The sequence below is a fragment of the Zerene cesonia genome, chromosome 6 (genome assembly GCF_012273895.1).
Source record: "Zerene cesonia ecotype Mississippi chromosome 6, Zerene_cesonia_1.1, whole genome shotgun sequence".
Lineage (NCBI taxonomy): Eukaryota > Metazoa > Arthropoda > Insecta > Lepidoptera > Pieridae > Zerene > Zerene cesonia.
In genome coordinates, this window is record NC_052107.1 from 2,500,155 (window position 1) to 2,526,856 (window position 26,702).

Genomic DNA, 26,702 nt, shown 5'->3' on the forward strand with positions numbered 1-26,702 from the left:
GTGTATATATATATTCTTTGTTACTTTATGTTATCATTGGTGCACAATAAAGTGTTTTTGTTTGTTTGTTTGTTTGTACATTGTATTTCGAATTAATATTATGGGTGATATCCATTAACTTTCCAATAATAAATAACAGGGCAATAATTTATACTTTATCTTTTGCGTTGGATAAATGTTATCAATTTTATTTATTAAATCTCATAACTAAATACACAAGGAAGTCGGTAAAAAGGAAAAAATTCGGAAAAATCTCTTATGTTAATCTTTATTTATAAAAGCTGAAGGTCTCTCGCCATCATTATCATCTATCTCCGGGCACTAAAATCATATAAATTTTTTAAAATACAAACCAAGAAACACAGCTTTATAATTTGATAAAGTATTGCATATTTATTAAGGATCAGCTGATACCCGCGATATTTTCCGTTTCTGCTCCTTACCATCATCATCGTGATAGTATAAATTACATCATGAATTTTTAACCGTTATTCACATAACTATCAAATTTTATACATCCATATTTATTGAAATCCAGCACTCATTGATTATTCACTTTCTTTTTAACTACTGATACGTTTGAACCCAGAGTTACGTCATATTTGTTCGAACCTTTTATCACAAATTCCATCGTTTTAATCAGGACTGCATGATATTAGTGACGATGAGATCAAGAAGCTTGCGTTAATTTTCATATGTCATATTTATTATGTACATAACCACATGGTCGAAGTCGCGGGCAACTGTTATGGAACATTTTAAAAAGGTAGTTAACATTATAAGTGCTTTAAAGATAACTCCTTAGTGTAAATAAATACTGCTCAATACCAACAAGATCATCTCAAATGTAGGGCTATTATGCTTGTAATATTTATTTTAATTCTTCCCTATATCCCACTAAAACAGGTCCAGTGTTGTCCCCAGTCATGATGTTATGTGCATAGTGGTAGCCATCACAATAAGGGAACTGAAATATAATAAAACATTTCAAAATCACTACATAGTATAAAACGAATTCACTTTCTCTATGTTCCTATGTATGCTTAAATCTTTAACACTATGCAACGGATTTTGATTGGTTTTTTTTTTAATAGGTGATGCAAGAGGAATCTTTATATGTAATAACATCCATTAAACAACCCGAATTTAATATAAATTAAAACATAATAATTAATACATTAAATTTGTTTTTTTTTTTATCACCAACACCTATGAGCACTCGCACAGGTAGTGCGTTTACAAATGCGCTACCCGCTTTTAAGGGGAAAGAAAAAAGATTGATAGCTGGGAAGAAGGAAGAGACAGGGAAAGGTGAGGAAAAGGAAACGAGCCTCCGACTACCCCATTCACCGTACGAATCACAGGAGTATGCTGCTATTTCGCGCCGTTCTGGCCCATTTCGTGCCGAAGCGTGTTCGACTACCACAGTAAGTTCTAACTAATTTATACCACAATATTTAGCAGATGAGTGTTAAAAATGTTTTAGACAAAGTATAACTTTAATAATGCTTTACAAACAATAAGGACATGTTCTCAAAATAGATAGACCATATCGAATCACATACATTTCACGCAGCAAACATTTTTCGTTAGAATTTTCAATGCATTGTGTTCAGAGTGACAATATACATAGAACATACATACATATAACACATTATACACATAGGTTAACAACACAGACGATTCATTTTTTTTTTAGAACATTTGTGACATTTTCCCGTGTATTATATATTTTAATATCTGCACATATTCTCCAGAAAGATAACTTATGACGCACGGCCACAGTGACTGGGAACTTAAATAAAATAAATCTAAAATTCTGTATAATATTTAAAGTACCTATCTAATCATTTTTTACTTATCCTCTTACCTTTTTACTTTTCCAGCACCTACACAATGGTGCTTTATCTGATATATCTTCAATATCTATAAAATCTACAACTATTCGCTGATCTTTCTGTATTGAATGGTTCATCATTCCATTGCCTTGTCTTGCTTTTTTCACAGTTTGATATGATACATATGACAGACCACCTATGGCTAGTGTAGGAGGCAACAAAGCTAGCCAGTCACGAACTGTAATTAAAAATCCTAATTTAATTTATGAATACTTATAAAGTCAAACGTCTCGTCGTCGTCTATTTTGCGGGACCGTCCCTAATGGTAATAATCAGTAAAATAGTCCCTCAAAACGTTGTATGCTTCCCGTATGTCGCCCATTTTACACGAAGTGCAAGAGAAAAAATATTCTTAAATTTCGAACATCCTCAGTTGATACGGTTCTACAGAATCTGCTATCCTTTCTAAAAAAGTACCTACTACCTTATAAGTATGCATTCCAGCGACGAAAGCGACAGAAAAAGTGTTCTTTTTATAATCTATGGACGTCTAAAAAATCTACCCTAATACTGCTTTGAATTTACTTGAATTAAATATAGACGGTTGCAAATATATTTAACGAAGTACTCAGACGCTGACCTTGTAAAGTGGAGAGTCGAAATGTCACTCCTGTCAGGCCTAGATTTTTTTTAATGGGAGTCCAGAACCTAGGACCCCTTGGTTACGGTACGCTAACGCCATTATCACTGTACCAAGGAGGTGGTCGCCTATTTTCCCATTCAAAAAAAAAGTACAAAGAACCAAACCAAGCCAAAGGTACAAAAAAATCGTAACTTTCAAGTACACTTTGTATTTGAGAATCATAGTTAGGTTAGGATCAGTATTAAATATGTATTTAAATTTGATACATTAAAAACACATAAACACGGTTTGAATATCTATTTTATTAGGTAAAGAGTTTACTTACAGCTTAAACGAAACCATCCGTCAAAGGATTCTGGTATTGGCAAGCCAGTTAAATAATTTGGAATAGACTCCTTTATTAAGACTGAAACGCTATTCATTTTAAACACTTCTATTTAATCACTTATATTTAAAAGCCTACAGCACAGTAAGTGCGCCTTCAATCCATTAAATTTAATATCTCGATAACCAACACAAACGTAGATTAGATTAAGAACTATCTACACAATACGTAAAAAATAAATAATTATATATCTATGCAATAATGACGCAATGAATATTGACCATAATACTTTTCAAGGTTGTATTCAAAGGACTAATCGTTGGTATGTGTGTATCTTGGATTAACATTATACAAGTCTGTTTATTTTTGTATCATGCAGAAGGAAATGTAGGAAGTTGAATAATATAATTAATTATATATTATAGGTTCTTATATGCTTTATATTTTTATATCCATAAAAATAAAATAACCACAATGGATACCACACTTAAGGTAAGGTAAGGTTAAGCATTTTTGCAATAAATAATAACAAGAAACCCTTAAAAAATATTTTATTTTCAAAGAACCACTGGTAACAAAATACTGCACAGTAAACAAATAACGCAGATAGTACTATTTCATCTAAAAAAATTCACAGTTATACTTATAATAGAATCACACTTTTTGTTAACTGATCAAATAAATATTTAACCAAAAACACACCTAACAATATTGTACATGATAAAAAAAAAGTTTATTTATAGAGTAAAAGACAAACAAAATTACAAAAAATCATGTAAAATTTTATATGAATTCTCAGACCAAGAAAAAGATGCAATCAAAAAGTAAAGCCTTAAAACAATACTACATCAAATTAAATAAAAAATGGTACATTATTTATTTAAAAATATCCATCATAGAATCCATTTTTTTCTAGTTCTGAGTACAAAAAATGTTATCATCTTATTATTAATTGGCAATTGCTATAATCAAATGCTCAAAATGCGTAATTAATTAGCACAATTCACATCAAGTGTGTTTATGGTTGCATCCAATTAAGTTATCACAAATTATTTAACATGGTATCTGTGTAAAATTATGTTCCTTTACTTGTTTTCTTTGTGACGGACTACTACTGGGCCTACATTGTCATCTGTCTCTTTGTTATGGGCACCATGAGCTCCATCGCAGTAGGGCCACTGTAAATGAATAAAATATTACTACTCATAAGACATATGTGTGTGTGCCTTCTCATCTTAGAAGTGATAAAACATTTCATTTAGCAGATAATAACAAGATTCCAAATTAGCTTCTTACAATATAACAGCAAATAAATTATCATATTTTAGTGCTCTACCAAATCCAACTCTATTGAATTATAAACATTTTTGGTATTGTTGAAATTACATGCAAACACAACATCCTTGGCAATATGTTTTTGCAAATGTAATTGTTTTTAAATAAGTATAATATATAGAGTACATTTTTTTGACACAATTTTATTAATGAAACAAAAAAATATATATGTATAAACACTTTTTTGTTTAGCCTAGTTTAATCTTTACATCTTTATCAAAATTTAAAGACGCATAATATATAAACTTTTGATAAAATAGATAAAATTATGATTAAGAGAAAGTGTTGCTGCAGTTTAGTCACTGAATTTTAAATAAACATTTGTATGAATTAGTCGCATTTTGAGTTTTCTTTCAATATTTTATTAGTTGTTGTCTTTGATTTTCAAAAATCTTCGGTTCAATTCATACTTTTAAGTAAAGTAAAATATCTTTACACTTCCTTTTATCTTTGGACAAAAAGTCCAATCATTCAATTGAATAGATCCTTTATTTATCATATATACTTACATTTTTGCTTTTCCAGCATCTACACAGGGAAGCTTTCTCTGTTATATCTTCAATATCAATAAAGTCCACAACTTTGTTGATATCCTTCCGAATAGCATGATTAACTTGGCCAGCTTCTCTAGCTTTTTTCACTGTTTGATAAGACACATATGATATGCCTCCAATAGCTAGTGTTGGTGGTACAAGGGCAAGCCAATCACGGACTGAAATTGTTACCATAATTTTATTAACATTAAATACATTGAATTGAGTACAGAAGATAACTCAAACTATTTTGTGCTTAATAAATACTCTACATTAAGTAAACCTGTTGTAAGTACATATAATTAAAATAAATTAAGCATTCAATTTTTATCTTTACATCCTTGGCGATATGTTTTCCAGTTTTAACAGTCAGTACAGACTTTTCTATAGTCTTATATAACAACGATATTTATTCATATGATTCTAATAGTTATTTGCAATATTACATAAAACATGACTTTCATTATCTAAGTATGTCAATAACCTTGACACCATACCTATTAAACCGAAGACTTTTTAAACGGTAGTTAGTCGCGCACAAGTTAACGGTACATGAAATAAAATTTATTTGTAAGTTCTTAAGTGCTATAAAAATAAATAAACCAAAATGAAACAAAATGCATGTGTGGTGGGTTTGTACCCACCCAGCAGTAAGCACATTAAAAAATGAATTATAAAGATATACACTTACAGCTCAATCGAAACCATCCTCCAAAAGAGTCGGGTATAGGTAATCCCGCTAAATAGTTTGGAATAGTCACTTTAACTACATTGGAAATGAAGTACATGTTTAAAGATAAAATTTTATTTAAATATTACACAAGATATAAATTGTGATTCCGGTATTTTTTAGCGTCAATGAGGTGACAAAAGTAACTTTCAAATAAAATGAAATGCCAAATGCCAATTCTGAGTTCTGACAATTTTCTAACACCTATGGCTGATACAGTGACACTTCACGGTGACGTTGTAAATAATATCATAATATTATGTTATCTGTGACAATATATAGTGATCTGCGACGTTGACGGTGTTCATATAGTCCTTCGCAAATAAAAAGATAAGGTAAGTCATACACTAGGATACTTGGGGACAAATGTAGGTAACCTATTAAAAATGAAAAACTGAAAAATGGTAATCACAAATAAAAAAAGAGAAATAATTAAAATGCCACTGAACAAAGAAAAGTGATGTCATTTTTTTTTTGTTTCACTGTACATATTATATTTTTTAGTTAGATAATATATTTATATACCTAGACATAAATATTGGTATTCGTTATTACAATATGTAGAAAAAAGGATTTTGGTTTTAACAAATAACGGCTACGGCTTACAAATATTTTTGTACCTAGAGCAAATTATATTTTATCTTTTTTTGACAAGTTCAACGTTTTGTTTATCTGTAGTTGTCGACTGTCGTTGCTTTGGATGGGTGCGCTTGCCTATCGAATCATATGTACGTTGTTACTTGTAATTATGAATATTTTTAATAGATTTATCAAGTAATAAACCGTTCTTTGAAACTGTATGGAGTGTTAAAAGTGTTCATAGTGAACTTTATAAAAAAATGCTATCCAATGCTGCTGTACACTGAATATGGCTGAGGAAAGACTAGTGGTTTTGAATCGAAGTGACAACTTAGGTTTCGGATTTTCTTTACTAGGTGAAGCCGGTTTACCTCACATAATTTATGAAATCGAGGAAAACTCTCCTGCAGCTCGCAGTGGTGAGGTAAGCGGTTAACATTGTTCATCATTTCCTTTAATTTTTTTGACTAGGTGTCTCTGTATACATTACCTTTTGTGAAGTATTTAAATGGACTGGACCTTTTTGTTGATACCAACTATCCAGTCTGCTATACATCGAATTCTTCCTTTCAACTCTTACTTCATCTTTAAAGAGTTCAAAAAAAACCTTGGCAAATAAATTATAAAACCTTAATTTTTATGACATTATCTTTTCACCTTGAATAATTAATTATGTCATATAAGATTTTTTTTCTCAATACAAAGCAATTCAACACAAACCTTCTGTAATTTTATGACAACTTTATGTTGTTTGCAGCATAAACAGTGATCTAAAAACTTTAATATAAATTAATTTTACTATGACATATAAGTAAACTTAGCTATTTCTTATAGGTATACATATGTACATGTTTTCGTAAATAAATTACATAGTGTTGGACTAAAAAAATGTTTGTTTCATGTAAATTTGAAGGTTTTGGAAAATTTTAATTTTGTTAGTATATTTATGTTGTCATAGATATTGCATGATGACTAATACACTTGTTGAGAATGGCTATTGTAATTGATCTAAATTGAAGTATTAAATGTCTTGCCATTAATTTACAGTGTCACATCATAGACTATTTCTCATTTGTATCAATAAATACAGTCAAGTCAGTCAATATAATAAAAGTATTTAAATAAAACTCTTATGGTATATTATATTACTTATAATACAAGCTACCGTTGTATAATATACAATGTACTGAACTATATTGTTTTTAGGTTAATATATAAACAAATACACAACATCATTATTAATTTAATGATCTTTTCAATTAGTTTTTCTACCTGATCTGATGTAGTGGTACAAAGTTAAAAGACAATTAAAGACTTGATAATTTTTTGTTTTTTTAGACAGTTAATTTTATATAATGTTTAACTTCATATTGTTTTATATTATAATGTTAAATAATTGAGTAAGCCAATTTATAGCAAGACAAAATAGAGCTCTATTATATACTTCAATACATAACACAAGTTGTTTGTTTTATAGAATGATAATGTAATTTTAGGAATACATTATTTAATTTTCACCTTAGATGAGGCCTTTTATAAACTTATTAAATATATGTCATATTGAGTGAAACTAATTATAAACATCTAAGTATTATCACAAATTTATAAACCTATTATAAAGTTCTTTTTAGAATAATTGTTTATTTTACACATTTAGTTATAACATATATTTTATTAATTCAATGCATACACATCAACATATTAATTATATTTTTCAAGAAATTGTTGTTTGTTTATTTTATGGGATGAATAGTATAATAAATTGCACAAATTAACATATCATTGGCAAATATTAAATGCCTTTGGGACATAATAATGTATGTTCTTGGTAATCCCAATTTGGTAGTCACTGTTGTTAACCATGAAATGGATAAAATGTCATATGTGGAGTTGATTTTAATGGAATACACTTTTGGATGTAAATAATAAAGTCATTGCCACTGCTGTCTCAAGAGATTTATCCCTTATTCTTTATGGCATTGTGACAACAGGATTCATTGCTTTTCTATTTGTAATTGATTGTGATATATAGCTTTAATATTAATTTGATATTTAACTTACACACACAAATAACTTTTTCAGTATATAGTTGGCAAGTTACTTTATTTAAATTTATATAGATTCTTAGGCAATATATGCAATTAAAAATAAAATATAAATAGAGGACAATTAAATTACTTTACAGGACAATTGACAATTTATAAATAGCGCAATCACTTATCCAATATTATCATGTTTATTATTTTAATTTATGCATTGTTATATTTTGCAAGGAAATATTGTATTTGTTTAATTTATGGTGCATCTTATGCAACTCTTATTGTTTTCTATGAAAGATAACACACATTCATGCAATGAAACATGTCATTGCATTATATGTTTTTTTTAGAAGTCCATTTGATATATATAATATTGTTTTGCGAGGAGTGACCACTACAAATTCTGTAATGGGATCAAATGATAATAATTTCCTATCAAATGAAAATCATGTAGATCAGTTGATAACATATGGATTTGTTGAGAACCATAACCTAAAAAGAAAAATTTAATTTAGGACTTTATTGTTTTATCAGTATTTATGTACTCGATATTCATTGATTGTAATATAAATTTTATTGATAGCTGCAATAATGTATACCTCTTGTATGTACAAATTTTACTACAATTTGTCCCAACTGCTATAAATCTGTGAATCTGTGAAAAAAAAATGCATAAAAGTTTTTTTTGTAACTAAATACATCATAGCCTGATCAATAAAGGTAGGTAGAGTGAACATAGAAAAAATTCTTAAATATTATTTACTCTATGTAAAATCCTAGATATTAATGCAGGTATATGCAATCGAGATACCCATTCAAATGGTGAAATTTTAATCCGCATTCCAATTTTTATCGCGACAATTTCGAATTACAATCCTTTGTTTGTAACATAAGATTCCAGTAAAGATACGATTCTCGAACTATTTAGGGCGTATGTCGTGAACGAATTTCATTGGTCAGTATAAAGTGGCTTATTATTAGAAATTAATGTACCTAAACACTTAGGTCACAGGCGAGACGTCTGGGTGACGCATTAGACGACGTCACTCGAGATAGAAACTTTACCCAATTATTATTTAAACTCCAGAAGTCACAAATAACAACATAATCTCATTGATTGCTTAGCAAATTCGTTTTATAGCACTGCACAAAATTCCACAAACTGTTTTATTTTAGTTTGATCAAGCTCTTTTTTCTGTTATTCTCTTGTATTATTTCGAAGAATTGTTTTTCCTTATTGTCTTATCATTTTATATACTTATCTGTCGAATCTATTGCGCATGATACCGTTTGTACTTTGAAAAAAGGAGTAGAAGAAAGAGAGATAAATTTCTAATCGATCAAGCGCGCCGTACAAAGAAGTTAAAGAACAACTGTAAAAATATTTATATCCCATCCAATTTCACACCCTACCAATCGTTGCTTAACCTCGATTTTTGCTTACGCAGCAACATAAATACATCATCTCTAAATAATTCAACTGTCTATCTGTAACGGTTCATGAAACCCTAAAACAATGGTAATCCAAAAATCATATAAATACTTCAAAATTGGTATCAAATCTAAACGTGTTATTTACCTAGGTTCATGTATAACTGTTGTAGAAGTTCTCCGTCTCACGTAAGGCATTTAACTCAACCGGACCAACACGCAAGGATACCGACAGGTCAATAGCAGTTTGCAATCGATGTTTATCCTTTAAGGTCTTTAACGCTTATGATCTCTATTTAAGCAATATTTATTATTTAGGTCAACTTCTTTATACTTCTTCTTTATACTATAGGTATCACATCATGATTAAAACGAATGGTGTATGTATAATATAAAAAAAATTATATATTTTCTCAAAGCAATGATAAAACTAAAACTTAACAAATGTAATTAGTTAAAATGTATTTTGAAGTTGAACAAATCCACTTGAACACCTAAAAGTTCCTCTGCCCACTATTTGTAATATTAAAAGCTAGTCTTCAGTAAAACTTTTTCTGTTACATTGTGAGATAAAAAGTTTTTAAGAAAAAAATAGAAGCTATTTCTTCGTCTTTTGGAAGGCAAGTTGCAGGCCAAGGCTTTGAAATGTTTTTTTTTTATTTGGTGGAAACTCCATGATGTTACGTATTTATTTCAAAACTTATCATTTACTGCTCTCCTTTTTGTGTCATTTAATTTTAAAAATTGGTTAAAAAAAAACAGAAATAAATGACCTATGCGTGACAATTCCTTATGCCATCGCTATTTAGTAGATATAAAAAATATACTACTTTTACGTGAGATAAATAACTCTCCAACATCTATTGATAAAATGCATAATGCACTATATACTACACGCCCACGCTAAAAGGTTTTAGCTGCACGTACATCTTTCATAAAATCATACACAATATAAGGTTATAGGTCCCAATAAGTATTGGAATTTATAACAACACCTTTTTTTATTGATGTCCCTTTTTTTCAACGTTTCTAAGCCGGCGTTTGTAAACGTAGGTCATTCTTAGACATAACAAGTTGTAGCCAATACTTATTTTAGCAGAAAGTAAGTAGCTTTATCCTAAAACAAACCTAGTATATATATAATGTACCTAGCTCAAATTGTGAAAAAAATTCTTAGTATACTAATTTCGACATTGATAATTAACAGCTATCAAAAGCTATGATATAATGTAGATATGTTGTAAACACTTCGCGAGACGATAGTGAAAACTTCGTCTCTGTTATCTTCCTGATAAAGCTTAATTAATTCAACATTAGAAAGGCTTGAGCCGGTTCGTATAAAAAAGCAAGTTCCTAACAAGACCCGTATCGCCATATCAGAACAAGCGTCGCACTATAGATCGCTTTCGATTTTCCATTTACTCATTAGTTGCGTCAATCATGCGAGCAAACGTCTACATTATGATTAATAAGCTTTTATCTTGTGGATATTATTCTATTCAAATAGAGATCATTTGAAATTTTCTACTGTTGATTGCAGAATTGCATTTTTATTAACATCCCCTGGAACGTAACTGATTTTTTTAGGTATATCAACACACATCAAACACACTGCAACTATGACAGCAATTTGTAATATAACTAAAATGTCAATAAATCAATACCAACCCGAAAGTTGCAACCATGGTTGATTTAGTCATCTGTTTTCTGACAAAAAATTGTCAATGGCCAATCGAAGCCATTCGAAGCATTGTTTGCATACTGGCATGCTGATAAGATTACGATCAATATAATCAAAAATCATTTGAAGATGGTTATCCTAAATAGAAGATACATTATATCGTATAGAAGGCATATAATAATAGTCGTAGTAAATATGGAATAAACAAAAGTGTTCTTAATACGGATATCAGAGAACCGTATTTGTAACTGGATATGTTAATCTATATATCTTCATTGGATAATTATACTTGTAGTAATGTAATGGTAGGCAACCGCACATCTATTAGAGACACGTATACACTATACACAGATATGACTGTATTGGATTCAACAACGATGATTTGTGTTACTTTAAAGATTCGGTTAATATTTCTTTAGAGTCACGCTTGTAACCGTCACACTTCATAAGCATAGTTGTATTGTCTTCTTAGTATTCATCCATCATCCTCAGACGTCACAAAAGGTCGGATAATCCTTCCGCACTGCTGTTTATTTACTTCTGTATAGTTGTGCCAAACCATTTAAATTTTAAATAAATAATAGCCTCTATGCGCCTGTAGTCTTATTGTCAATTACATGGAGTTAGGTATATGTTTATGGTTTCATTTATATCTTAAAATCTCTTAAGATTATTTATAGATTTTTCAAGGCCTCCAAATATGCAAATGCAAACAAAAACGTTAATGACGAGACCTTCTCATGGAATTCTATCGAGACATGATATTAATGAAAATAAAATTCCTATTTTCTTTTAGGAGGTGGTCGATGCATTCCACTTTTTATTAAACCTCAAACAAAATGCACCAACTCTTGAACCTATACACTCGCTGCATAGACACTGTTGTCCTCCATCGACCCATTTCGCTGATCCGAGCTCTCAATAACATTGTGACTATAAATTTTTTATTCCCCAAGCGCAAAAGCCTTGCCACTTGAAATATCGGCATATTTCCCATCTTGTAAGCGCAGCGGAAATTCAATTTAATGCACGATGGTTTCCTATTCCTGTAGGAAGTTGGATTTTAATGGCGCTACAATAGAATGTTTATCAAGCTGTTTTGTTTAATTTAAGTTTATTTACGTATCGACATCCTCACCAAAAAAATTTTTCCAGAATAATTTAATCTTTACTAATATTATAATGCTCAAGAGTTTGTTTGTTTGTTTGAACGCACTAATCTCATAAATTACTGGTCCGATTTGAAAAATTTTTTCAGTGTAGATAGATAGCCCATTTATTGAGGAAGGCTATATATGTACCACGGGCGAAGCCGGGGCGTACCGCCAGTTTAAAATATACAGAATGTAGGCTCATATAAACTGATAAACCAGATATAACTATAAGTCAGGGAGCAAAGTCCCAATAAACATACGTAAGAACAAAATGAATATAACATATTATCTAAGAAGTCGTTATTTACCCAGGATGAATAGCAAAACTTCAATATGGAAGTTTGGTCACGTAACGGCTGGACGAAACGATATGAAATCTTTATTTGAATATATCATGGAAACTTGGCTCTCTTCATGGCAATAGCGTAAATTCTTAATACTACTCAATGGAAATTGATCACAATTTGTCCACAATAAGTGGATCGAATAAGTGTTTGTACTTAAAACAAACTTCAATAAAATGTAATTGTAGACTCTACCCACACGTAGCACGTGTAGACGAAATTCCTAAACATTAATGGCACTCAGAATGAGCCTCAGAGTCCCAAAGCAGGCATATTACAAACATTGAACGAAATATATACCGACGAATGAATAAAGTACAGGTACATAAATTGGTCCCTTAAGCGGCTGATTTAATTAAAAACTGTCCCTGCACAGCAAAAGCAATACTACGGCTTCCAATCCAATACGCTTTGCGCTCTTGGCTTTAATAACATTATTTACCGAGCGATATTTACTACAATATTAGGGGTCAATGTGACCACACCTTTGTATGGGTAGATTTATTATATGAACGCAAAGTTCACGTAAGCTTAGGCGGACAATACGTTTGCTAATTCAGATAAGATACCGTCGCTGAGTACCTTAAAACTAAGTATAATTACCAACTATGTGTTTTTGAAGACTAATGTAGAAGAATTATCTTCTCAACTTGAAGTTAGAACAAAGAATCTGAACAAACACTCGTTATTTAAGTCACGATGTAGTAAGAATCGTTGTCAAAATGGGTCGTTAACTTTGTGGAGACAGATTAAACAATAATTTAGAGAGGAGCATTTTCATTTATTTACTAGCTAAGTTACACCACTAATACGACGGCAAAATCTAAAAGGTAGTATTAGAGATATGGATCTCTCATCATACAGCTTTACAACGAAATTTTAACTAAATACGCACTGTTGTGATTTTATTGGCATGGGCATTTCTTATTTTCTTACTCTTTATATGTTATTATATATAGATATAACGCGACATGCATTTGAATTTGTGATCTTTTGAAATATTGAATCGCCATAAAATTATCTTTGGTTGTCAATCGAGCTTTTTTATAAAGCCTTGTTAGAAAATGATAAGTATTATCAAGGGAATGTAGGTAGTACTTGCAACTTGATATAATCCGTTTTGTTGAACGTAGCCAATAAAATAGAAAAGGCCACTCAAATACCTGAAAGCGCGTAGGCTTGCACCGACGTGGGCGTAGCTCGCTCGTTTGATGTTCACGATTTACGAATATCCATCGGGGCGCAAGTATCGATACTAATTGTGCGTTAACCTACATCACTCATTCGACCTTATGGTGATGTATTTATGTGCGCTACCAAAGACCACCTACGACGTTGCTGATTCATTTAGGACTTATTTCCGGGAATTATGGTTTATATGTGTCAAGATTAACCGTCGGTTTTCCTATCGCACATTATCTTATAATCAAGGTTCACTTCGCAAAGCGAAGGGTCTAGTTTCTTAATTTAAACAGAATGTATGAAGATGTTGAAGATTAAAGTGTGGGGGGCAGGAATATAAAATAGTGTAATAAACTGAGTTTTTGGGTGTTTGCACAAAATTGCGTTGACTAAGAAAACTTATTATAATCGTTAATATTATTAATCGGCAATAAATTTTGTGTGTTTAATGTATTTTGACGCGCACAATTAACCCAGTTGAAGGAGGTTCATTAAAGAAGTGGAAAGTGGGATCCTGAATATAGTCAACGTATAATTTCAACTATAAAAATATAGGAATGTCTGTTTTACAGTAGCAATAAGACTCAGCTAACAAAGTAGTAAGCCGATGCTAGCCTATGCACTGTAGAGCTTAATAGGGTCAAACTCCAACTAACTACTAAGACTACTCAACAGAGAGCCCAGTTTCAATAACTCCTTAACGCTCGATTATATCCAGCAATAAAATTTTAAATAAATCGATTATCTCCACTACATATTAATCTGTTATATGTACTCTTCGTGATACAAATGTATAATAATGTACCCATTTACTATTACTCATTCGGTAGTCATTACATTCAACCTTCATTTAAAGTTTATTCTTTACGTTGCAATTTTCTGCAGCCGGTGTTATTAAACCATCAAAATGAGAACCTTTTTTAAAAAACTATTGTTTATACGTCTGGTAATAGGACTTGTCTGCTGTGAATAATAATTATTCTCACCTCAATCGTACGGTTAGCACGTAAATTATAATATATTGCAATTTTTAGCCCAACTGAATTCATAAATACGAAGATATTCATATTAATAATAATTATAATTCACAGATGTTGCATTCCGCCTGCATCTACAGATATATGCACATTAATTTTTCATTAATTTGCATAGTTCTGCGGCTTAAAAACTTGTTTTGCATACTTTTCTTTATTAAAAATATTATGCTGAATTTTTTTAAATTTATTTTTAGTTCAAGTCACTTCTTAACCTTAATAATACAGTTTTAGCTATCGCTTGAATTCCCGCTTTGGATTGCTGTTTTTTTGTCGAAGCACGTATTGTGACCTTCATCGACAAACATTGCCGATCGAGCGACCGGCATGCCATGTTTTATGGTGTAGCGGCCGATGTAGAAAAATACATTCTAAATAATAACAAAATGAGAGTTTTGAAATAATGATTTACTAAGTTCACGAATAAATCAATTGTCAGTTCAAAATTAACGAAATAATATTAATTATACGACCCGAAGTTGTGTGTCTTCTACATTTTTACAACACCATTTAACTGAAATAATAATTCAATATGTGTGTACATAAATGGCCTCTTTTAATTGAACACAAAATAAAGAGTACCTACTTTAAAATTGTGAACAGAATATTTAACATTAAAATAGAGACATCTTTGTCCACTAATTTTCCCACAGCCCAATTTTCCCGAAACAATTTACTAGTACCTTTTGTCTGCGCATTCCTTATTGAAACAGATTCCTGCTATAATGCGAAAAACTTATTGTTGAGAGCGCCCGCGGCGCTGATGACTCCGTAATGACGATGGAGTGCAGAGAAAGTTGAAATTTAAAACGAAAGAATATAGAACCTTTGTAAATTCCGCACGGCCGTATTTGCTCGCGAGAGGCGCGGTATTGTTATTGTAAATTGTTATGCTTTATGACGAGTTTTATATCAATTGCGAGCAGTGTATGGTGTTGGCGTCGTTTTGAAAGTGAAATTTATCGTCACAATTCAAAGCTTTATTGGTTTGTACTACACAAGCTGGCGCCGGTGACTTTGTCCACCTGAAATGATTTTTTTACACTAACAGTTTTTGTTCGCTAGTATTAAGATAGTGATTGAAAGCTTTATAACGTTAAAGATAAAAGTTATGTACAGCCTCAATCTATTCACAAGAACAACAAAAAAAATAAAATTAACAACTACCGTATATTTTCGTCTATTTAGAACTACGTGTATACATAACATAAAAAAAATATATTTCGGCAATAAAAATCTATCAGAAGCAATGTATTTATATAAACATTTTGATCAGAAGAAGACCATGCAGTTCTTACATTCGGTGCATAGTGTTTAAATCAAAACAAGATGAAAGTTTAGATTGACATGGTTCGTCAACGTACGGTAATAAATTCAGGCCTCCACCCGATATCTGTGTGATTCAGACTCATGTACATGTAAATGCATTCGATAGGCTTTCCATGAATACTCATGCACCGATGTATTAGTAATGGACTCAATCAAATAGTAGAAAAAATACTATTCATTGCACACCATGCAAACGATACGTGCCGCATTGGTCTCCAAATTAATTCGTAATTCAATTCCACGAATTTATTTCACTAACCGATAGCGATACAGTTTTCATACTAGTATAACAAAATGCGCAGTACATATTTCGATTCTTGTATTTTAATTAATTTCAGGTACATTTTTATATAGATAGTTGATAGTTGATTAAAGATCTAGTAATGTGATCAATCGTGTATTCAACTTTATTTGTAGTGTTACAATATATGATACACAGATGCTACAAAAGATCATTATGTATTTTTATAATTTTTTTTTACTCTTTAAACAATATTTCTTCTTCTTCAATATTAATCTTCGGTTATTACTGTGTTTTATCCGCTATAGCGTAATTTTTACAGAGCGTCGTGCCAACCGACGCATACGTTATCTTAAACAAATGAAGCTGACAAGAACAGTCGTATTATAATATTAATAAGACTTTCGTTATATTATCAAAGTTTTACACGAATATCACCCGAGACTATATCTGCTTGTTATAAGATTACGTCACAGTCCCTATGATTCCCGTTAGAGTTCACATAAGATTATGTTCAATATTAAAAGAAGGAATTCCACTTGTATGAATATCTGAATATAATGAGGGCGACATGACATGAACGTAATATATTGTAGCCTTTAGTGAGAAAAATAGACATATGTGAAGCTAAAGCTAGCCTCTTGGTTTTATGCATTTAGAATTTCACATAGGTACATACTTACTAGACTTCATGCTACTGTTTATTGTTTTTTTTTTCATTAAACATTTGTCACTATAAGCACTTTTTACTTTGTGCATTATGAATATTTTTCGTTATTATGAATGACTAATCATAAATATAATCGCTACTTAATATTATAAATGCGAAAGTAACTCTGTCTGTCTCTTCTTGACGCCAAAACCACTGAAACGATTTGGATGGAATTTAGCTCAAATATATTTTGAGAGTCGATAAAGGATATAATATAGTATTTATAGGAAGTCCTACGGAAACGGAAAAATGCGAGTAAAAGCCCGGGACTGTCTTTTATTTTCCTGTGCTGCATGCGCGGGAGGAAAAGGAGCACATTATATTTTAAATGTTTATTTTCTAGTATAATTGACTATTATTTTATTTGTTTAATATAATAAAATAATTGTCAATATAAACATTACCATGTTTATGTAATGAATGGTAATGTTTATATTGTGCAATATAATTCTTGTAATTTCAAAATGTTAAAGCATCATTTTAGATGATCATTTTGTTCCTTCTCTGTTGATAAGTTCATGTTTGAACAAAATTAAGTTAAACGATATAACAACCCCATAGAGCAAATTATCGACCCCGTGTAAAGTTCACCCTGTAAATAATTAGGAAGTGACGTATCTGATAGAAGTCAATGTCACGGCCGGCGGTGGGCACGGGCCGCACTAGCGGTCTCCTAATTCCAATTTCCTACGCCCTTTCGCCTGATGATTTAATTTATCTCCGAAGCTCGTTAGCGTCCCCTCTAGATAACAGTACGCGGCGGACGACACGACGGCCAGTCGTGTGGTTACGTGACGACCCAATGCATCCACACATCATTATCCTCTCTACGCATCATTGAACGATGCATTCAGTATCTCGCCGACTGTAGGGCAATAGTCGCGCGAAAAAGTGAATTAACTCCACTATATTTATCTGTAACTAGTTTTTAGCGTTCGAAACCAGTTGCGAAGTGCGCGCTCGGTGTGCCGTCCGCAGGAGGAAGTTGCGATAGTTTATCCGCTTTGTGTAATTGTTTTGTGCATTATTTGTGCTTGTGACCTTACTTGCCAACGATATAGCCGATACGAAAATATGTCTGTGAACTATTACAGGTTAGTTCGAGCGTGAAAACGCAACATGAATGAAATAGGTTAAGCTTTTGTTCGTTAAATGGGACTGGCTCGAATGGAGCGTTTTGTTTCACTTTTTTCGCACGTAATTGTGTTATGAATGGGCATTCTCTTTTCATATTCAGATGCCTCTTTGTATCTCTAATTAATTTTTATATTTAATAACATTATCACGTGCAATTATTTGAAAGTTTTAAATTCAACTTTTTATTCAATGCGATAAAGAAAGTATGTCATAAATAAAATATTTACTAAGCATATTCTTTATATATTTTATTATATCTTTTGAATTAAACGAGTGTCTAGGGAAACATTCATTTTTAATCAATTTATCGGCCCTATAAAAGGAAGCTAGAGAGTAAAATAAATCTTATCTTAGTATGAAACAAAATTTTTGAACCTACTTAAAATACCTAAGGCATAATTAATATGTTACGTTAGATCTTAATCAGATAAATATAATTTACCATCATTGGTAAAGTATGTACAAGCAAGCAGACGTTTAGTCACCATTAAACTGCATTTAAATACATATATCATATATCTTTGTTTCATAATATACATCACCGTTGAATTTATAATATCTGTTTGTTACAATTCTAATTAGAATTTACAATGATCATTACGGTTATACATAAAATTACACTCATACTCTAGGTATGTATGAGGTCGAAGCATGCACTTCATGTCATGCTTATGGATAGGTATATATTAAACTTTACACATAATTCATATCAAACGATAATATCAGTTTTTATCAGTTTTAATGTTGTTAACAAGTTGTAAGGCAAATATAGATATTTTCGGATGTGATGGACGATACATTCAACTGAAAAAAGAACGACATTCAACAACATTATATTTTTCTACAATATAAAGTTTTCAGAATGATTTGGCTAAATATAACTGGCTTCTCTAAGGTACACTATTCATTAATTTGTGTTATTTATGAAATGCAAAACGGAGACTGAACAGTAATTGGGTCAACGAAAATTCTTCATCAATTATATAATTCCAAGTAAATAAGTTATTATTTTTAATCAGTATACTTTAGAGCGTATCATAGAGCGGAATATCATCTATTTACAGCAAATAAAGATATAAATATTATAATAGGTTCCCAGCTAATTAATTGAATGTTATTTAAATCCCTGCTGCCCAGTGAAAATGAAGATTTAAACCGCGTTCGCGGATTATCTCCTACGAATTAGCGAGCTTTGCTTTTTATTATATTAGCGTAAATTGAGGCACGGAAATGGCTCGGTTTGAGGTCAGTAATTTTATTCTGCCCGCGTCAGAAGCGAGAGACGTGGTGATCGAGATTCGTAAGAATCTTTTATTTGTGTTTAACGAAGGGGGAGTAAAGCTGATGTCACCCTAGGTCCACCCAGTCTCTATAAAAGCAAATATAGACATTAAACAGTTAAAATTGTAAGATGTGAAGAGATTTTACGCGGATATAACTGTTTGATCATCTGACTCTCCTGATAATCATTTAATAGACCATTGAATGAACGCCCCTTTGACTTAAACAGTGAAAATATACAACAATATATATATCGTTACTCATAATACTATTGTTTTCTTCCTATTTGTTGATATTAAGTTGTTATAATGCGATCACATTCACCTTTTGTGTTACTCTCTCACACACTTCCATATCGTTAAAAAGCAGTCATATAATAGTATTTATTTGACTATCAAAATTACAAGTATGTTAGACGTTCAGGAAGAAATGCCAACAACCTTGTCTTATAAACTGATATATATTAAGTGATGACAGACCCATAATCTCCCGAACGTTTTAAAACGAAGGATAAGATTATTAACTCTTAATATAAATACAATGACCATTAAATTCCAGATAATTTATATAGGACCCTTTGAAGTGAGTTAATAAATGTGTACGTTCAATTACAGGTAGAGGCGGGAGACGTATTGCTCAAGGTTAATGGGACTGACGTGAACCGGTTCACGACGCGAGAAGGTAAGGAATTCGCCATTTATCACACGCATGACACTTATCTCCGAAAACCACAAACGGCTCCAAGTGCTCCGGACTAATTACGAAACGGCTAAGGACATTTGTCATTCAACCGCCTCTAGTCATCGCAACATGCTGTTTACAAGACAGTTTTAACTTCTCATTAAATCGTCAGGACTAACCGCTATCGCTGTGATTAACGCTAATTCAATGATTGCGTTGTATTCCACTCGAAGTCGACACGCGATCGAGCAATTCGCATTTCACACTCGTTCTATAGCTTTATCAGGGTGACCGATAAAAATACTATACACTGTACAGTACAAATATAATCCATTAAAGATGAACTTTATAGTGTGAGTCACGTTGTTTATTTCAGTGGCGCAATTCACTCGCCAAGTTCATCAAAATATTATAGAGACATCGACATCGTAAACAAGCAATTTATTTTGTTTCAGTTTTAAAATGTTTACGACTCTCCTCGGATCCCGTCACTTTACGACTGAAAAAGGGTGAGTTATTCGATAATAATGTATAAATTGTGATCTGTTCAACTACGAAGGAGCTCTGTAGGCGAGCGCGACGGGATAGTAGGGACGGGAAGTGTAGTGTAGGGTTGCGGTACTGTTTTAGAACTTAGAATGGCCATCTTCAAATATTTTAGAAAATAATTCGAATCTTACTGATACGCGAGAAAAAAATACTTTATTTTGTACTAATTTGTGCGTGTTATAGTCGAATTCAATAATTATCTTTTGGTTCTAACCCTAATAAGAATGCCCTAAAATTAAATGCCATATCATTTAATTCGATAACATAACTTCCCGTTCAGTTGCCAACACGTATTCCCAAATGAATCGTTGCATTGCTACAAACAAGAGCTGAAATATACAATAATTAGTAATTGTTTCCGAGGTTGTGATACCATTAGTAGCGGAATAATGTAACTTTCGCTGGTAGCCTTTGTAAGACACTTTTTATTTTGATCTAATAACAAATGGTATTTCAAGGCACCTGGTAGAGCTAAAATGTGTATAGTACAGTTCCGATTATACTGAAAAAGAATGTTTGGCTTATAAGAAAAATAAATGCATTGTAATCACCTTCATACAGTGAATAAATAGCCATTGCTGACCAGGAAGTAGAACAAAGAAAATTGCTCATCACCCTTGCTTTTGTTTTTCTCAAATAAACATGCTTCATGCTAATAACCATAACGTTTTCATATCATATTCTTTCAGTTAAGATTCCATAAAATTCGTTTTGTTCAAAGCAATGTCCGCCTGTGTCCATTTCCCGTTTAATTCCTCATCCCTTACACATTAACAACGCATCTGCAGAGGCCCTACCTATCTCTGTAAGCGTTCATGCATGATCGTGGCCACCATCAGGCGACGCACCAGTTCGGTTGCGTGTTCTCACATAAAATAAAATAAAATATTGAATAACACAGTGAACGTTTCAGACCCACAGATCAAAGCGAGTGTGCGGCGGTATCTGTCGGCCGCGGCGGAACGGCGGACCAGCGGAGTGCTTCTCAAGAACGATAAGTGAGTGTTCTTGTGACTTAATGGTAGAGTTAAACGTGCACCTATACAGTACAGTTCCACTAACAAACTATATAGTGATAGTTTGCTAATTGCTGGAACAGAGACATAAAAAAAAAAAAATATCTGTCAAAAGAAATTAAGCAGTTGGTTTTGAGTACATATTTTATCGATTGATTATTTAATAATGCAGTTAGGATGATAACAGTTTAGTAAACTAAATCAGATTCAACTTAATTCCTGTAAGCGCCAAAGTATCAACATTCGCAACTCAATTTCAAGTTGCCGTCAAGCGTTATATCTCACGCGGTCACTGCGAGATTAACATTTGTTGCAGATAGTTAAAATGGTTCAAAATTCGATTTTAATTAGACCTACGTAAAACCGTGGTGGTTTCGGTTTTGGCGGACAGTTGCAACAGTACCTATTATAACGCCAAACCGAGAACGTTACCACTTTATTTCACGCATTATTTCTCATGCAATGACAATGGTCATATAGAAATTCTTATATTATTATTCATTCTCGCCGTAATGCTATTACATAACATTCTTATTCAATAGATAATCTACGGATACGACACTCGGAAGTGTGCGGTCGGCTAAGGCCCAATTCAATTAGTGACAGGTTTATTTTTGGCCGTCTTCCCCACGCGTTTCCCCCGAAATTATATTTAGCCCTGCCTTATTTGTGTGAAATCGTATAACCCTCATGCAGCTTGACAGCTGATATCCGAAAACGATAAGCGATCGCCATATGCGTTGGGGGTAGGTGCCTCCCCCGTGCCGTCGACGTAAGGGTTGGCTGGCGCGTGTTGTCTGGACACGTGAAATTTTCAACTATTGAGTACTTACTGATACTTTGTTTAATAGATTTCACGTTTATAAAAATACGTTCTATCGTTTGTCTTATTATTTAATGGGTACATACAAAAAGTTTAATTTTCAGTTTTATAGCATTGTAATGCTTCATACATGTGAATTTTTTAAAGAATAGAGCTGTAGCAATCCTTCACTACGGCTTAGAAAAATGAAGCGAGTTCGAATTCTGTCATGTGATAATTTTTTTTCTATTCTTTATAAATATTTCATATAAAAAGTTGTTATATAAAACTTACTTCATTTAATAATCTAACATTTTGATATTTAGCTTTTCTAACTAATTTGAAAAGGGAAGGATGATAAAACTGATGATTTGTTATTATATTCACTTTTGTCCTCCACATAACTAAATTGGCGTGCATTTTGTATATAATATACAAATTTATATTTTGTGATGATTAAATGCACTTCTTTCCAATTCAAATTAACACAAGACATTAACATCTCTTTATTCGTTTTTTAAATTGCTTATACTTAAAAATCAAAACTTAACAATATTACATAACGATGAATTGTTGTTGAAATAAAACAACAAAAGAACTGTATTTTTCTTCTCAACAACAATACGGTCTGTTTTATATAAAAAAATGTAAAGTATTTCGGTCGCAGCGAAACTAGTAATTATATCTCGAGAGTCTCATCCGTTTTGTTGAAAGTACATTAAACAGTTTGAGCGTTCTCCGCTGCACATTTTTATTATTCGTTCCGTAGCACCTTAATGTTTTTATCACTCAATTTGGATACATTTTTTAAGTCACCGAACGTGAGAGGATCCATGTAAATTACGCTATTCTTTCATTTGCATACTCAATATTATCTTACGGACTGTTTTCTTTAGCATAATGCGCATTAAAAAATGTAAATTTTGATTCTATAAATACGTTGTTGTTTGCTTTGATAACAATGTTTCCTCTGATAATATAGTAAAACAACAAAGTATATTCACTTGTAAATAAAGTTTTCCCGCAAAGATCCTCACTTGAGTTGACTTACGATGTCTCCAACGACCCCAAGCACGCTTAAAAGACAATATTTACTAGTGTGTACAGTATAAAATTCCAGTGTAATTGGTACATTGAATGACATTTAAACGAAAATGTTATTGGAAAACTTCATGAAAATTTTATGAATTAACAAGCACATTTAGTAGCTAACTTTATTCATGAAATTTTCCATATTTAAAACCCCTAAAACTTAGTAATATGTACAAGAATACAATTTTTTTTTCTACTAAAACGCAACCATTACAAAAATACAATCGAAACACAGACCAGACTCGCCGCCGTCCAGCAACTCGAACAGCAACTCGTCGAGCAACTCGTCGAGCAACGGGTCGGGCGTGCAGTCGGGCGAGAGTTGCGAGGCGCTGCTCGCAGAGGACAGGGCGGTGCGGCGGCCGCGCGCCAACCAGCCCAAGTTCGAAGCGTACATGATGACGGGCGACTTGATGCTCAACCTGTCGAGGGTGGAACACCCGCATCACAATCACCACGCGCCGACACATCGGACACATTACCATAGGTAAAAAACAATCATTAACTTAGTACATATTTTAGTATGCAACGAGACAACTGCCTAGATACTCACGGCAGACAATAACGGTTCGTTTTAGTGTTGTGGGGCCGATTGTACACCACTGGGATCCAAAGAAACTTGCTTTTATAGGTGAATACTTCGAAGGTTATGTTCCGTCTCAGGGATTATATTTCTCACTCACTCTGATTACATCAGAGAATCCCAGGAAGCATGCCGCCTGATAACGCGGACGTGGTTTGCAGATTCATTCATCCAATAAGTTTAAATGCGAATATTATAATGAGTGTTTCCTTTTTCTTATGTTTGTTAACACATCAATTAGGACCTGTATTGTTTGTTAATGGAAATCTCTACCGAGTCTTGGGTTGTTCCTAACATGCTTTCAAAATAAAAAATCCATTCCAAAACGTGTTCGCGCGATTCAATGAATTAATGAAATTGAGGAATTTCCATGAAATAATAACTTTTACAGTAGCCAACTTCAAATTAATAATATCTTTGTATCAAATGTTTATGCAAGTTTAGATAAGCAACCATTTAAATATGCATTTTGAAACCATCATAATATCCTTATCTCTGCGCCGGTGTAAAAGTGGCGTTATTAGATTATCTGTGGTATAATAGCGTGAAATTCGATTACTGTGCATATTTTAGCAAAAAAACTGTTACAACGCGACGGCTATTAAGTTACTCGATGGTTATATTTCGGTAATAGGATACGGTCAATATCTCCCTTAACATCACTCTTTGAATACTTTTAAGTTCCTCCTGAATAAATTAATTTAAAAACTTCTGTTTTCCTTAATGCAACATAAACATGGTAGTTTATAAAATTAAAGTATATTTCCTGCTGTTTTTGTTGCGTTATCGCTTTAAATATATAAATGATCACCATTCCATATTTAGGTCACAGGCCTATCAGTGTTCAGACAATGAGCTACCACCGAGCGACAAATGTCCCAACTCACATGTCATTGCATTTTTAACGTAAATATCGATTTCCTCACGATATTATTCGTTCAGAAATGACTGTATGTTCCTTAATGAATAAGAACCGAAATAATACAACATTTCAGATATAATTCGACGCCGGCGTCGCCAGCGGAGAACAGAGTACAAGCGCGCGCGGAATTGTCGCAGCGACATAACTCGTCGCCGGACACGGGGCTCGTGGGAGACCATGCTAGTAAATTGTATGTGTTTTTTTTGTAGACTTGTGTGTAAATTAGTTTATACTTGGCAACGTCCTTCCTACTTATCCTACTTCCTACTAATATTATAAACGCGCAAGTTTGTAAGGATGTGTGTGTGTGTATGTTTGTTGCTCTATCACGCAAAAACTATTGAACCGATCGCAATAAAATTTGGCACGTAGACAGCTGGATAACTGGAATAACCTATAGGCAACTTTTCATCCCGATATTCCTACGGGATACGGACTTACGCGTGTTAAACCGCGGGACGCAGCTAGTTATTTCTAGCTAGTTAGTGTAATCATAAAAAACTGTTCAATACAAAAAAAATCACTGAAGCCTCTATTAGGCAGTGAAAGTCACGAACACAACATACTAATGTTGTCTATCCTTCCCGAGCAATGAACTAACCAATGGAAAAACATTTTTTCGAAAGTCAAACTTGTAGTTTCCGAGATGAGCGTATTCAAACGAACAAACGAACTCCTCAGCTACTATACTAGTGTTTATAAAGATCTTACTCTTCCAGATTTAACTCCCAGCCCGCGTCGCCGGCGGGCGGCGCCACTTCCGCGGGTGAAATGTCGTCGAGAACGCAGCAGCAAATCGTGCGAACTTCACGCTCTGAGGACCACTTGCAGGTAATAATACACTAGAATTTAATCTAAAAAGAATCTTATTTCATAGAAATTAGAAACAGCAGACTATGTAAGTATTTACGCCAATAATGTGGGTACGAAAGTTAGAGAAAGTAAACTACGAATAGTTATCATAAGACGAAACAAACCACCAAGACTACTTTTTTTTATTTAAGCGCCTATAATATAATTATATTCAAGTAACTTGGACGTCCGGCGTGAATATTAGCTTTAACCAGACAACTTTTTACAGAGTAGCATTTATTTATTTTAGCATATGGTAACCGCACGTGAATGCAACCTAATACTTAGTCTAGAAGTTAACAAAGCACGTAAGTTCCAGAAGGAGTCGTCGCTGAGCGCGGTGGCTGTGGACATGGAGGAGGACGTGACGTCATCGCTCAACACGCTGCTCGATGCGAGACCGGATTCGGCCACGCCGGGACCACGCTCCGAGTCGGATGAACGGGATCGGTATGGGGATTTTGTTGTTAGGGGGATGTTACACTGTCATTTATGGTGCATCATAGACCTATGAGTCAATGTTATTGGGTAGTGTTATATAGAGATATTAATTTTTTTCGTTAAATTAAATTGTCAATAAAAATGGATCACTTATATGATCCAAGAAAGGAACTGCAAGAAACTGTGATAATTATAGAACCATCGCTCTAATATCAC

General features: G+C 32.7%; 3 protein-coding genes across 7 annotated transcripts in view; 1 reads left to right on the top strand and 2 right to left on the bottom strand.

Annotated features, from left to right (window-relative positions):
* Positions 1-732: 732 nt before the first annotated feature.
* LOC119840475 (CDGSH iron-sulfur domain-containing protein 2 homolog) lies at positions 733-3,012 on the bottom strand. The gene is made up of 3 exons (XM_038367107.1): positions 2,807-3,012; positions 1,871-2,076; positions 733-967 (listed from the first exon to the last, which is right to left on the bottom strand). The coding sequence occupies exons 1-3, from the start codon at positions 2,901-2,903 to the stop codon at positions 872-874; spliced, it is 399 nt and encodes a 132-aa protein (XP_038223035.1). The 5' UTR covers positions 2,904-3,012; the 3' UTR covers positions 733-871.
* Positions 3,013-3,340: 328 nt separating this feature from the next.
* On the bottom strand, positions 3,341-5,578 carry LOC119840487 (CDGSH iron-sulfur domain-containing protein 2 homolog). The gene is made up of 3 exons (XM_038367124.1): positions 5,366-5,578; positions 4,651-4,853; positions 3,341-3,984 (listed from the first exon to the last, which is right to left on the bottom strand). Exons 1-3 carry the CDS (start codon positions 5,460-5,462, stop codon positions 3,892-3,894), a joined length of 393 nt encoding a protein of 130 aa, XP_038223052.1. The 5' UTR covers positions 5,463-5,578; the 3' UTR covers positions 3,341-3,891.
* A 512-nt stretch (positions 5,579-6,090) lies between these two features.
* Positions 6,091-26,702, top strand: part of LOC119840348 (PH and SEC7 domain-containing protein) — a 33,369-nt gene continuing 12,757 nt past the window's right edge. The window contains exons 1-8 of one of the 5 annotated variants that reach the window (XM_038366922.1): positions 6,091-6,407; positions 20,163-20,229; positions 20,685-20,738; positions 21,692-21,776; positions 23,924-24,175; positions 25,267-25,383; positions 25,913-26,024; positions 26,359-26,495. In XM_038366922.1, the coding sequence (XP_038222850.1) occupies positions 6,273-6,407; positions 20,163-20,229; positions 20,685-20,738; positions 21,692-21,776; positions 23,924-24,175; positions 25,267-25,383; positions 25,913-26,024; positions 26,359-26,495 (959 nt within the window). In that variant the 5' untranslated portion in view covers positions 6,091-6,272. Of the gene's footprint in view, positions 6,408-18,208; positions 18,225-20,162; positions 20,230-20,684; positions 20,739-21,691; positions 21,777-23,923; positions 24,176-25,266; positions 25,384-25,912; positions 26,025-26,358; positions 26,496-26,702 lie in introns of those variants that run through there. The other 4 variants (XM_038366923.1, XM_038366924.1, XM_038366926.1 and 1 more) reach the window with 4 other exon arrangements.